The 15,480-nt window shown below is 33.7% G+C and overlaps 1 protein-coding gene across 1 annotated transcript in view; it reads right to left on the bottom strand.

Moving 5' to 3' along the window:
• Nucleotides 1–15,480, bottom strand: part of PJA2 (praja ring finger ubiquitin ligase 2) — a 69,327-nt gene that overhangs the window by 29,891 nt on the left and 23,956 nt on the right. Inside the window, exon 5 of the mRNA XM_046666624.1 lies at nucleotides 6,104–6,289. Coding sequence (XP_046522580.1) covers nucleotides 6,104–6,289 — 186 coding nt within the window. The remainder of the gene's footprint in view (nucleotides 1–6,103; nucleotides 6,290–15,480) is intronic.

Raw genomic sequence — 15,480 nt, 5'->3', positions numbered from 1 at the left:
CTTCCCACCAGTTACAACGGAAGAGTCTCTGTCCTAAAGGCCCTCTCCTTGAGATCTGGATCCTAACCCTCCTCATCTTCTCAAGGACTTCATCTTTCCTATAATTATTAATCACTCTCTTCTGGAACATTCTATAAGCAAAGAATCATGTTTCTAGTTTGGGAGGGGTAAAGACAACACTCTTCTAGGTCAAACATCTACCTATGGCCACTGTCCTTTTGTAAAGAAATGGGAACAGTGACTGTCTCCACTTTCTCACCTTCAATTATCTTTATTTTTTAACTTTTTCCCCAAATATTTTTGCAAAATATACACAATCTAAGTTACAAAGCACACTATATTGAACATCCGTAAACCCACCACCCAAATCAGGAACTAGGATATTACCAGTGACTAGCATACATCTTGTGCTCTATACCTATCCTATCCCCTTGGCCTCACCCCTGCCCCTAACCCCGAGAAAAGCACTATTCTTGATGATGCTGTTGTTCCATTGCTTTGTGAAAGAAGTTCTCACTATTTCTGTGTACTTAAACAAGATATTTATTTCAGCTTGTTTTTAAGCTTTATGAAATAGCACAGACATTATTTTTCCAGGAATGGTTGTTTTCACTCAGCATTGTATCTCTAAGATTCATCCACATTTTTGCATGTAACTGTGGCTCATTCATTCCCAGTGCTGTATAATACTCCACATATGAATACACCACTAATGTTCTTATTAATTAATATTTGAGTAATATCCAGTTTTATAGCCTTCATGAAATGTACTGCAATGAACATTCCTATGCACAACTCCTGGGCCATAAGAGAAAGTTTCTCCAGAGTTTATACCTAAAAGTGGAATAGCTGGGTAGTCTACCAAACAGATGTTAAAATTATTACATAATTTTAGTGAATGTGACATAGTTCATACCTCCACAAGCAGTGTGTAAGAACTGATTCATATCCTCCAAAACAGCTGACATTGTCAAATTTCCTAATTTTTGCTAATCTAATGGGTGGGTAAAAAATGATACCTCCTTGTGATCATAATGATTTAAGTGTCTTTTGATATTTTTATTCACCATTAATATTTCCCCTTCAATGAATTACCTGCTCAATGTTTTGATCATTTTGCAGTTCGACTGTCAGGTTTTCTTACTGATTTCTAGGAGTTCGTTATACATTCTGTACATTAAGACTTTAGATTCTACAAATATATTATTCTAGTTTGTTTCTTTTCTTTTCAGTTCCTCTTCTTTTTATATCTTTTTGCTTTTTACTGTTTTCTCACCATGCCATGCTAACTACAGCCTCTGTCACAATGGTTATAGAAATGGTACCAGTGAGCATCCTTGTCTTGCTTTCTGACGTTAAGGGGAGAATTTTTTAATGCTTCCTTATTGAAAATGATTTCTATTGATTTTTTTGTAGTACTTTTTATGAAGTCAAGAAAATTCTGTTCTAATACTAGTTTCTGAGTTTCTATCATGATAAGGTGTTGAACATTACTAAGTGATGTTTTTCTGTATCTACACAATCTATCATATGAATTTTCTCTCGTATTCTGCTAATGCGGTGAATGACATTGACAGGTATTCCTTGTGAAACTACCTTGGCATTTCTGGAATAAACTCAGATTGGTAACTGAGTTTTATCTTTAAAAAAAAATACACTTACAAATTCAGATTTCCAATAATTCTGTTTAAGATTCTGACATGTATTTTAACGAATGAAATAGGCTTATAATTTTCTTCACATACTCTTTTCGTATTAGGCTTTTATACTGGCCCTATTAGAATGACTGGAGAAATAGTTCTTCTTGTATTCTCTCAGACAGTGAAGTGATATGATCCTTAAAGGTTCAGTGTAGGAGAACTCAGCTCGAAAACCATCTAGTTCAGTTGTTTTCTCCACGGGAAGATTTTAAACCGTTGATTACATATCTGTGATAGTTACAGTAGTATTCAGGCTTCCTATTTCTTCTTAAGTGAGTTTTGGTAAATTCTATTTTTCTAGGAATTTGTCAATTTCTTCTAAGTTTTCAAATTCACTGGTACAAAGTTTACTGTACTTTTAGTCCATCCTATCTTTACTGTATGTGTAGCTGTATCCATTTTTGTATTTCAGTATTATTTGTGCCTTGTCTTTATTTTCTTGTTCACTATCCAAGTGGACTGTCTGTTTTTCTTAATCTTTTTAAAGTATCAACCTGTGATTTCTTTGATCTTCTCTATTCTGTTTTTTAATTCACTGACTTTCGCTTTTCTAATTCTAATTCTTATTTTCTTTGTTTATTGCAATATTCCTTTTGCTATTTTAAGTTAAACGCATAGCTCCTCCATTTTCAGCTCTTCTTCTTTTCTAACATAAGTACTTATAAAGATAAATTTCCCTTTAATACCAATTTCACTGCATCCCACAAATTTTGATTGGTGGTATTTTCACTATTGTTGAGTTACGAACATTTTAAATTTCCATTATGATTTCTTCTTTGTCCTACTGGTTACTTAGAAAGATGAATAATTTAATGTTACTGGGTTTTTTAAAATTTCTATTTATTTCTAAAGTTAATGGCAGTATGGTCAGAAAATACAGTGTGCAGGACAGTGATTCTCTGAAATGTGTTAGTCTGTGTTTTGTAGCCTATTACATGTTCAGTTTTTGTATGTTTGTGTATCCCACAGGATGGAGTGTCCATTAAACCATATTTAAATGAGTTATTCAAATCTGCTAAAGATAGATGAATTTGTTTATATCTATGAATTATTAGTAATTAAAAAAGGTATTTAAAAATTCCCCAATATGACAATAAATTTGTCAGTATTCTCTAGTTTGGTTAAATGGATTTATATATTTTGAGTCTACTTTATTAGGTGCATTCAAGTTTAAAACTGCTCCATTTTATTGGTAAATTGGACTTATCTTTACATAGTGACTCTCATTCTCCCAAATGACACTTTTTTGTGAAGTCTACTTTGCTGATATTAATACAACTACTCCATTTTATTTTAGTTAGTATTTGCCTGAAATATCATTTTCTATCCTTTTACTTTCAACCTTTCTATATTCTTATGCTTTACGTGTTCTTTTGTAAACAGCATTTAACTCTAAAGCCAACTGATTTGAGGCTTTGTCTTTTACAAGCAGAGATTAGGCAATTTATATTTATCATAGGACTCTTCCTACATTCCACCTTTTTCATCTCTCTTTTTCCTTTTGTATGCCTTTTTCTTCCTTTCTTTACTTTTATTTGGATTGACTTTAAATGTTCTTTTTCCACTTCTTAATTCCTTTTTCCTCCTCTACAGGTTTCAGTACGTATATTCTTGAAACTTTACCATACTAATTTAACTTATGTCAAAAGTCACCTTTCAACCCTTTCCCAAACAATACACTTCAACACTGATCGTCCCCCTGCCGACTTAAATACTATTGCTGTCCAGTGTTTTAATTCTGTCCCCCCACCTCCACTTTTATTTTTTTTAACAAATTACTGAGTTTTATTATTATAGGGTATGAATGCAAGCAGCTGATGACTTCCAAAGGTGTTTCTGTTTAGACTCATATATCTCTATACCTAACTACAATCCGGGACATTTCTCTTAAACTTGAAAGTTAAATATCCAAGTGCCCACTTGTCATTTTGCTGCATGTCTGTCTAACTGTCACTTAAAACTTCCAACAGGAGTTCCTACTTACCAGTGCTCTCCCTAGACTCTCAATGACATTAACATCTACTCAATGCTCAAACCAAAAAACCCAGTCATAACTGACTCCTCATCATTCCTCATCTCACACCCAATCTATCCTATTCTTTATAATTCAAAAATATTTTCAAACCGGTTTACCTTTCTTTAATCCTCACTACCATCCTGTAGTCCAACAACCTGACTCACTCCCCATCTTTTTTCACTTTAGTGCCTTTCCAATTCAATCTCCACAAAGCAGTTACAGTGATCTTTTGAAAATGTCTGTCAAATCAATTCTCCACCTCAAATCTCACGGCTCTCTCGATAAATTCCAGAAGCTGTGTGACGAGCATAGTCTGGTTCCTGCCCACTTCATCTCATATCTCTCTCCTTTTCACTCATTCACTTCAGCCCCACCACCTTCATACATGAAATCACTTTCCTTTTCAATACCCTTGGTCTTACCTTTCCTTTTGCTTAGAAAGCTCTTCCTCAACTGCTAATTCTCACCCTTTAGATCCAGCTCAAAAGTCAATTCCTAAGAAGTCCTCCCTGCCCACTCTAATTAATGTAGGCACCTATCAGTTAGTGTCTATCACAATAGTATTTTATCCTTTTCATAGTAATCATCACAGCTTGTAATTTGTCATGTTTGTATCTTCTTTATTATGAACCTTTCCCACCATAATAATGTAAGTTTCACGAGGGAATCTTATTTGTCTTGTTCACTGATATAATCCCAAGAGCCAGCACAATGCTTGGCACATATTAAATGCTCCACTATATACATGTTGAATGAATAAATAATTACTATCTCAAATTACATAGGAAACATTTAATAAGATGACTGAACACACAACTAGGAAGAGGAAAACAACGCCACCTCAATCTACTACTGTCAAAACCAATTATGTGTGAAAATTTCTTTAAAGATTTTCCAATATATTTTATCCCCAGATTTTCTTACAGAATTCATCTCAAGTTGGAAATTTATACCTTTGAGAAGTACAAATTTTAAAGTTAGTCTAAGCCAAAGAGTTTTTTCCTAAGAAAACACATTTACCAAAATAGATCCCATGAGAGACTAAAAATTAGAACTAACCAATTATCAGAGGAAAAGCAAAGAAAATTCAAAGAGATACTCCCTTACAATAAAACACTAAGCCTAGAAGGTTTCACAAGCAAATACGACTTTTAAAGGAACAAGCTATTTAAACAATAAGGTATTTAAGCAACTTTTAAAGGAATAAATACGCTATTTAAATACCAAAAGATACAAAAGAAAAAAAACCACATACACATTCTTTTAGGATCAAACTGATATTGAGACAAAAACCTAGAGACAATTTGCACTGATGGGTCTCAATATAAAAATCCTATGTAAAATATAAGCAAACAGAATCCAGCAGCTCACTAAAACAACAATAAATCATGACTATGTGATCATGTTGGGTTTATCTCAAGAAGCAAAGTAGCTGGACATTAGGAAATCTAGTAACAGAATTCCTTATGATCGTTAGGTCAAAAGTGAAAAATCATTATGATCATTTCCATTGATGTTAAAAAGACTAATAAAATTCAACATTCTTGCTAGAAGCCTATAAAATAATGACAGAGGGATGTTTCCTTAGTGTGATTAAAAAAAAAATGTGTTTGTATGTGTGTATGCAATTAACCTAAAAGCCAGATTCATTCTAGAAATACTAGAGCAAAGATTGGTAAACTACAGCCCACAGGTTATTTCCAGCCCACCATCTATTTATGAATAAAATTTTATTGGAAGACAGCTACCCCCATTCATTTACATATTGTCTACAGCTACTTTTTACACTACAACAGTAAAGTTGAGTAGCTGCAATAGAATGGCACACAAAGCTGAAAACATTTACTATCTGGGCCTTTACAGTATAAGTGTGACAATCCCTGTAACTACAAGACTCCCATTAAAGTTAGGAAAAGACAAAGATGTTTACCATCAATCACTGATTTCTGGAGATATCATCCAATGCAATTAGACAGGAATATTAAAACTTCAACTTCTGCAACTGCATCCATTTCTGTGAATCAATCACTGATTTCCCTGTTGGGGCTGCTCCTTCTCCCCCGCCATTATCTCCACTATATAGTAATGGCAGTAATTCATTCATATTTAACTCAATCAAAATGACCTTTTAAATGCCCAAGTTTTCTTTAATAAGGCAAAGTGGAAACATACTGTAGCTCAACAGAAGACACTGAAATCGCCAGTATTTTCAATTTAATTGTTCTTTGTAAAATAATACCAAAAGCACAACAAAAAAATCAGTAGGACCTACTGGTCCTACATAGGGCTTTTACATGCAATAAACAGCACACCCAACATTTAAATGTGATGTATACCATTCTTGTACAATACACATAAAAATAACAAATCTCACTGTTAAACATACCCTTCCTGAAGAGATAATTCTTGGTTTTCTTCTTCAGGACCACTGCTATCACTCTGTAGTTCAGGTTCATTCTCATCTTTTCCCGGCAGTGTCTCCCAGCTTTCATCACTTGAGGATTGATCTTTTTCTGTACCAGAAAACCGATGAGGCAAAGAAGCAGACCATTCTCCATCACTGCATTCTGAACTGCAAATTCAGAACAGTATTAAAATAAACCATCATTACATGTGCACTAATCATTTGGAGTGTTAACCAGGCATGATGGTACAGAGTGGACAACTGATGCCACACATGCTGCATCAGGTGTCAATTCAATTCTTAAAATATCTTAAAAATAAATACAGAAATAAATATATTCAGCAGAATGTAACTTTTTCAAATGAATATAGCATATGGCAAGTTATGGATTACCAATTTATTATTTTCTTCACTAAAGTAAATAATTCTATGGTGCTTAGGTATAGGTTCTTCACATTTTAGACATATTTCTAAATAAAAATTTAAATATAATTTGGTAATCATAAATTAAATGCTATCTGGAATTAATAATAACAGATTTATTTCTCACCTGACTTAACTAAAACAAATTTCTAATTACATATTGACAATTGATGACATATCCTCTATGAATAACTTTCCACAATTACCATGTTTTAAAAGCTTAACTATTTTTTTCCTTCCTTTTTCGCGAAAGACTTTAAAATGGATGGAGATTCAAATTCATGAAAAGCAGGGCTGACAAATCTTTACTGAAGTCCTTTGGTAGGACTGTGAACCAAAAGGTATGATAAAAGGGTTAATAAAGAACCTCAGACAATTACTTTTGGTTATATTTAACTTTGGTTAATTAGATTACATTTAACTACTCTTAAAGCACTCATCATCTTAGACTACTAAAGGCTAAAATACTACTTTTTAGTGTTGAAAGTAAATCTTAAATGCCTGTTTCAAACATATCAACAATCTGATCCAGAATTCCCTTAAAGATTTCCCCTTGTGCAATGACTTTTGAGAAATCAAAAGATAACAAATTTTAGTTTATGTTTTTGAAAGGAAGTGGTAACTGGTAAGAAATTATCTTTTCTTTATGATTATGGTATATTAATACCTAGACTAGTTAGTGAGTTCCTCCTTCTACAGGCAGATGAATCCAAGAGATCAAGATGCTATTAACAAAAAGCAGCACTAATCTGAGTTCTGAGAAGTTAGCAGTTGTAAAAGTAAAATCAACTTCCAATTTTTGGTAAATGATGGACAGCAGGGCACAAACATCCTGGAGAAGGAATGAAACATAGCCCCGGCGTAGCAAATAAAAGGTGTTCCTTTAGATAAGCCCAAGTTGCTTATAGTCTGTAAAAATTTTCTGTGATCCAAAGAATAATGAAAGATCAAGTAAATCATTTCTAGACTTGTATCAGTGTCAAACGTAACGTAGAAAATAGTTTTAAAGGAACTTATAAACTAAGTTTCCTTGAGTATGAACATTCTCAAACTCAAAGCCAAATTTCCAATTCCAATTTTGATTATTTCTTTAACAATTAGGGTAAGCTTTCTATATTAATTTGTGGCAATTTTTAACATAGTTACTTAAAAGAAGATATCATTTTTTAAATAATTCACTCAGAGAATGATTCTGCTCAGAAAGACAACACATGAAACTTCTGAACTTTTATGAATTAATGTAATTGACAGGATATCTCCAAATTTCAATACAAAAAGAATGTCTATGATCAAAAGTCAATATATTTAAGAAGTCCATGTCAAGGATTAGTAAACTGCAGCCTTTCGGCCAAATCTGGCCCTCCTGCCTGTTTTTTACAGTCTGTGAACTAAAAAATTTTTTTTATATGTTTAATTTTGCCTTCTAGTCAGCAAAACCTAAAATATTTACTATCTGGTCCTTTAAGAAAGCGTTTGCAGACCCTAGCCTGTATCATTTTTCCTCATTATACAAAACCTTCACCTCTAAGTAGATAACTTTTAAATATACATCCCCAGCCCTGACCACCATACTAAGCTTTCATAATCACTCACTGCCCACCAAACACTTTTAGATTTTCACTCTCCTTTTAGAAAGTTATATTTTTATAAGAAAATCCATCTGCCAGATAAGACCCTTTCTTGATTTTCTATCTGCCAATGGTATTATCCTGCTCTCAAGCTGGAAACCACACATCTTTGGCTCTTCACAAACTCCCCATGTTAAGTCCTTTCTTACTTTCCGTTCTTTCTGTATAATGGTTCATATATCCTAGCTCCTTTTTCTCCGTATTTCCTAACACACCCGGTTCAAGTTCTCTTCTCCAAACCTAGACCTAGGCAGTCAATTATTAACTGACGCCTGTAAATTTAATCCTATTCCCTCAACTCACTTAAAATATGCATTCTGAATATCACAACTGCTTCAATTTATATCAAATAAGACATTTATAATATTACTCCAAAAACCTTCAACAGTGCTTTTTCCTAAAGCAGTATTTCACAAACTTAAGCCATTTGCCTACTGCCCTCACCATTTGTGCTACAGTTGTACATTAACACTGTGTCCTAAGGTAGAGTAGTTGAAAACACAGGTTCTGGAGTCAGCTTGCCTGAATTTGAATGGACCACGTAACAGCTGTCAAGAAGTTACTTAACCTCTCTGTGCCTTTAGTGCCTCACATATCAGGTGAATACAATAGAGTATCTGACAACTCAATGAGTTCATATGAGGAGTAAATCAGTTAACATACACAAAACATTCTAACAGTACCCTGTAAATAATAAGTTATCAACAACTGTTCGCAAATCTTTTTTTAACAACATTTTTTTTTCACTCAAATACATTTAGTTATCTCCTAAGGAATATCCACAAAATTCCAAATTTAATGTGCTAGCTATGTTTTTTTGATTCCCATTAAAATAAACATAAATGATAAAAATCAAAAACACTTGGGGCTGGCCTGGTGGCATAGTGGTTAAGTTTGAGCGCTCCACTTTGGCAGCCCAGCCCAGGGTTTGCAGGTTTGGATCCCAGCGTGGATCTGGCACCACTAGTCAAGCCATGCTGTGGTGGTGTCCCACAACAAAAAAAGAGGAAGACTGGCACAGATATTGCTCAGTGACCAATCTCCCTCAAGCAAAAAGAGGAAGAGTAGCAACAGATGTTAGCTCAGGGTCAATCTCCCTCACACATACACAAAAAAATCAAACACTTGTTTGTGTACCACTTAATATACTTCAGCCACTTTGGAAAATACTGGCTTATAAAACAAAGAGTTTAAACTTTCAATAGCATTTTTGATTTACTACAATCTAATCCCAGTTACTAGTACATTCTTATATCCAACTCGTCCCTTACATGAATGCTCTATTACAAATACTGTCCTGAAGTGAGAACTTTCACCACAACCATTCCTTCCACCGTCAAGAATGTCTTCAAAATCACTTCACCTTTTTTCACCTTCAGGATCAGATCATTCCTTCAAGACCCTCTCCTATAAAACTGGTTCTTTTGTTTCTCAATTAATTTATGAACTAGACTTCTTGTTTACATTCAGTCCAACTCACTATGTTGCAGCTGCTTCTTTAACATTGCATTTAAAGGTATTTTTCATAAGCGCAAAATCATATTTTCTTTAACAATTACCAGAAAAGCGTCCAAGCAGATTAGCCTGAATACTCGTAATAGTACTCGTAAGGTCTCAGAAATTAAGACAGTGCAGTTACATAATCTTAGATGGAGAACTTCTAGTGATATTAGTTTACTTGAAAAGGGCCAACAATTAATCCTCTTTAAAGTTTGTTCCAGATATTAATACACATTTGTGACATAAGTGATAGGAAGTAACATATGGACAATCTCCTATTAATATTTCATTCTGAACACTATTTTCTATGATAAATTTCAAACTTAGTGTCTACTACTAATTTGTAGCTCTAAAAGTCCAAACTGGCTCAGAGGGCTAGTCAGAGGAGACTATGCAACTGTGATTAAGATTTTTACTATAAAAAACAAAACACCTACCATAGGCAATTTCTTTCTGAAGAAACAAAAGTAGTATATTTAACATCAGGTGAAAGTTCCATCTATGACCACCTCCTTTTCACCCCTGGCAGTGGAATGCCACATTGGTAAGAGCAACCTTTAAAGTCAGATTTGGGTTAGGATCTTGACTTGATACTTACTATGATGCAAGCCTGGGCAATTAACTTCCCTAAGCTCATTTTTCCTCATCTGTAAAATGAGCTATTAATATTTACTTTCCAAGTCTACAGTGATCTTTAAATGAATACCGCAGATAAAATGTTTAACACAATTTTTGGAAAATGGTACAAACTTAATAAAGGTGGTAGTTACTTCTTTCATTATATAAGCTGTCTGCTTAGACATTTCAATTGGATTTCTAACCAGCACACCATTTTCCTCTTGTCTCTATCAAAGAAAATCTACTCTACATCGTCTGGTTTGTCTTACTGGATGGCAATATCAGTCTCCTGGTCACCCAATCAGCTTAGTCTTATCTTAGTCTCTCTTTATACCAGAGGTCAGCAAATTATGCCCTGGCCCCATGAGCCAAATCTGGCCACCTGTCCATTTTTTAACAGCCTGGAACCTAAAGTGGTTTTTTGCATTTTAAAATGTTTATTTAAGTACCTATAGAATATCATCAATTTTGCCTTTTAGTTCGCAAAGTCTAAAATATTTACTATCTGGTCACCCTTTAAAAAAAAAAAAGTTTGCAGGACCCTGGGATCCAGAGAAGATGAAGCAAAAAAGAGCCCAACATAGGTCAATGGAAGAGAAACCGTGGAGCAGGAAAAGGTAAGTAAACACCTCAATAGTAGCACTGAAGTCAAAGAAAATGGTACTGAGAAAAGTCAATTGTCTATGGAAATTAGGAGGTCACTGTCAACATTAGAGAATACAGAAATAATACTGGGAGTTGGATTTGAAGGCATTTAAGAGTGGAGAGTGAAGGAATAGAAGCAGTGAGTGTGAAATGTTTATTCTGAAAATTCAGCAGTGGAAGAGAAAACATAAACAGGTAAGTAGTTAATAGAATGAGCAAGACCAAGTGAAGCTTTTCCCCAGGATTCAGAAAAATTAGAGTGAGAGGTAGACAGAAGCAACCTTGAAGTAAGGATAATAGATAAATAAGGTGTCAGAAATTACTGCAGGCACAGAACGAGAAAAGTTACCTCTCTTCATTGAAGAAGAAATTAAAAATAGGAATAGATACTAACATATTCTAATATGAAGAGGAAAATAAGGAAGTTCAGAGTTAACTATTTCAGTATCTCCAGGAAAGCAAAGAAACAGTGTTATCTACTAAGACTGACAAGAGTGTATGGAACTAAAAGCAGAAAACATAAAGATTTAAAAAAAACTTTGCAAGGAAAGTAAGCAACAGAAGAAACAGGACACAAAATGATCATGGAATAGTGAGGACTCATTTCTTCTTGATTATAAAAGCACATGAGTTAAACATTTTAAATTTCTCAAAGTAAAAACTAAATTAAGTACCACTTTGATTTTCATATGCTCTTTCATTAGTGTTATCTCCCATTAGCATTTGGAGCTCTATTCAAAAGCAGACAACTATAATTTACTCAAAAGTTACACTCTTTATGCATTCAGTTGTGAACCAAAAGAGTTTTTTTCACATGTGGAATGAAATTATATGTGACTTCTAGACAAAATAATTTATGTACAAATGCTAGGTATAAAAAAGATATAGAAGTAAACTAGCCAAAACCACCCTCTTATTCCCTTAAATCCCCCAAGGAACTTGTTTGTCTGTCTTCCAGGGCATTTATCATATCTATAAAACCCCAACTATATAGCACCCTAGGGAAAAGTGAAATTTTAGATAATCTTGTTATCTGACTAGCTGAAGGTCAAAAATACTTTTTGAATTTTATTGAAAATACTCTGATGGAAATTACGTTAAAACATATCATACAATTCTCTGCATTCGCAAAGATAATATACTGAACATAGTTTAAGCAGTGTGGGACATTTCACCACTATTAACATTTAACTATGTTGTAATATAGTGATATGAATGGAAGTTGTTCAAACCTATAAGGCTGCTTAATTTAGTAAATAAGGCCCAGATGGTTGCTCTTTTAGAATTGTGCCTTTCATTTACAAGTTTCTGTTTTTTTCCCTTAATATCAGAATATTGCAATCTGTAACTTCCGAGCATGCCTGAGGAACAAACCTATTTATCCCTAATTTACTCCTTCTAAACTTCTATGAACTTCCAAACAAGATAGAAAGGTTAGCTAAAATGTTAGAGCATGTGCTTTAAGATCTTTGTTTCGGCTACTCATAGATGGTTTATCTACTGGGATACAGAGCAATCAGAGGAGCTCTCTCTTCATGGCTCTCAGCTAACTTATGTAGAAGAGGAAAGGAGCTTAACGTAGCCCCATGAATATTATCTGTATATTCTGTCTTCCTCATAAGGCTAGTGAACACTAACGGAACAAGGATCATTATTATTTGTGTTTACAGAGAACCCAGAACAAAGCCTGACACTTAAGAGAATTTCAATAAATCCTTTTTGACTATAACAAGCTGAAATCAACTAAATGGCTAATATTCCTTTTATTCTCCCAACACCCTCAACAACAAAAAAGTTGTCCCGACATTTTTATCTTAGCTAAGTTTTACCTTTGAAGCAAGGTTAAAGCCTAGGGACATAAAAACTCTGAAAGAAACCTTAAGTGCTATAAGAAATGGTCAGAAGATAACATGCCTCTCTTCAGCACAGTTAGGCCCAAGGTTAAAATGTGCTGGCATGGCTGAAGTGTTCTTTTAAACTCAAGATCTTGTCCTCAAACAGTTATTAAAGTTCTCAGGGTATATTTCAAAAGAACAGGGTGTTAAGTTCAGCTTTTTGGTCTAATTCCAAGTCTAGTAATTATATGCTGCCTATTAAAATTCCCCTGGCAGTTCTAATTTAATAAGGTAGTGCTCAGTTCCTGTCAAACAGCTCCGAGCAATGCTACCAGCTGCACTGCTGATCCCACATAGTGTAATGTTTCAGACGTGATTAAGTGATCATTTAGAATTTCTCAGGGAAGAAATGGGTCATGCCTTCATTAAGATATTTATGGTAAAGTCACTGTGTTTCCCCATTTGTCCAACTGCTAATATCAGAACTGAGCAGGATTACAGTAAAACATCAGGTAGATGAGCAAGTGGCAAAAGAAACTAAAAGGAGTGTAAGGCTATTAAACTTCAACCTTTATCTGGCACCATAGTAAAAGGCATTCTGGCAACTGTGATCCTTTGCAGGCAGTAAGGGGAGAGGAAGTGGAAACAGTAGCATAGAAACAGAATTACTCCTCAAAATATACCGACTCTTGAAACGAGATCCTAAAACATATCTTAAGGCTTATAGATGCAAATATAAGTGGAATTCTAGGTAGAATCACTATCCTTGAGAACTTATTCTGTGATGAGAGTCTTAAAAAATAAAACAACTCTAAGTGTTTCTGGCATTTCAATGTGTCTTAAAGAATGCTCCAAAATTACTTCCATCATTTAAGCACATCCCAGCTACGGGTTCTGTAAGTCAACACATTACTAAAAAGTCAAAAGAAAAGAAGTTTCTATTAACTGTAAGCATTTTTCTCATCTGTATATTGTGTTCGTAAAAAATCTATCATTGTTCAGAATACTGACATATCACTTAAGGAAAAAAAGTATAATTAAGACAACACCTTATAACCATTAAAAGTCAAGAGTCATTCTAGGCAAAGAAAACTATTGACCAAAAAAATCAATTTAAAAACCAAGAGCCAAGAAAACTATCCTTTCTCTTGAGGTTGGCAACCAGCATAAAGATTTCATCAACTTCATTAGATTACATTAGGCCTGACTATAAAAAGCAAACAAACAAGATTTTTATTTTTGATTAGTGTGTCTACAATGGAGAAGGCACAGCCAAATTAAATAATTTTCTTCAAAAAAGTAAAAATGTAACTAGGGAAAAAAATACAACCACCTAATACTTTTGAAAAGATAAGTTATCTAAGACTGTAAGTTTCTTTTTTTTTAATTGTAACCTAGAGGTATAAGAGAGGTTTCACAATCCAATCCAAAAATCTTAGGGCTAAACATGCTTTGGAATTTAGACTTTTTTCCCTGAGATTTAGAAATACTACTTAATAATTCCCAGTGGGGTCCAAAACAGTACCCTGTAATCAAATACTTTTATATTTCTGCGGCAAAATGTATAAATACTTGGGAAAAAGGCCTCATTTTAGTTCAGATCCAGATCTCCCAGCAACTAAGTTAACATCAGGTCGTGTTTTGCTGCCCATTTTGGTTTTCAGAACTTTGTGGATTTTAGATAAAAGGTTGTGGACCTAAACTGAAAAAAAATAGAAATAAGTCAGGCAAAAGTTCTTAACTAACTTTACCCTTAGCTTAAAAAACAGTAAGTTACATAAATATTGTCTGCTAACCCTGGAAGTTTACAAACGTCGAGATAGCAGTAGAAATATTTCAATTGTTCTGTAAGTTACTTATACTATATTACAGAAGCTTAATTCATATGTCCAAAGAAAATCAAATATATTTTATTAATTTTATGAATGAAATAAAAGACATTCATATTCAAAAAGGATAAATTTCTTCCTTTGCAGTATTTTCTAATTAAAAAAATAATTATTTCTACAAGTTAATAAAATCTTGAAATTGCACTGTAATTGAGCATGGTCAAAGTTACCACTAGCTTAAAAGGGTACGTGAAAGTTTGGACTCTGGTGTAATGAAAAGTCAGCAGCCAGACAAAGAAATTCTCCATTTCTCTCTTCTTTCTGCTGTCTTACAGTTTGGAAAAAAATAATCCCAGATTGTCAGAGGCAGCAAAATGCTTATTATAAGAAAAGTTATACTCCTCTTGAAAACAGTAAATTACAGTTGTAAAACTCAGAGTCTGCAGTTAGGCAGTAAGTAGATATTCAAAATTCCAGCTCCACCATTTACTAGCTTTGTGACTTAGGAAATTAGTTAACTACCTTAAGCCTCAGTTTCCTCATCCACAAATGGGGGAAATAATAGTACGTACAATGTGGAGTTGTTAATGAAAATTAAATGCTAAATGAAAATAAGTTAAAAATAAACTTAGTGACAGGAAGAGCAACAAGAAGAATACATAAATAGAGAAACAGGTGATATTAATATATATTGGCAAAGTTAATACAGTATTATCAACCAAAATTTTCTGTGATTTTTTTAAACCCAGACTGGCTTAACATAGAATTTTTTTTGCATACAATAAATGTTTACCTTGCATCTCATTAACTGAAATGCCATGAATTGAAAGAATTAGTATCCTATCCCTTTGTAATAACTAATAGTCATTATCTAAACCTAT

Source organism: Equus quagga, chromosome 7, assembly GCF_021613505.1.
Source record: "Equus quagga isolate Etosha38 chromosome 7, UCLA_HA_Equagga_1.0, whole genome shotgun sequence".
Lineage (NCBI taxonomy): Eukaryota > Metazoa > Chordata > Mammalia > Perissodactyla > Equidae > Equus > Equus quagga.
This window is presented reverse-complemented; position numbering and strand designations above follow the sequence as displayed.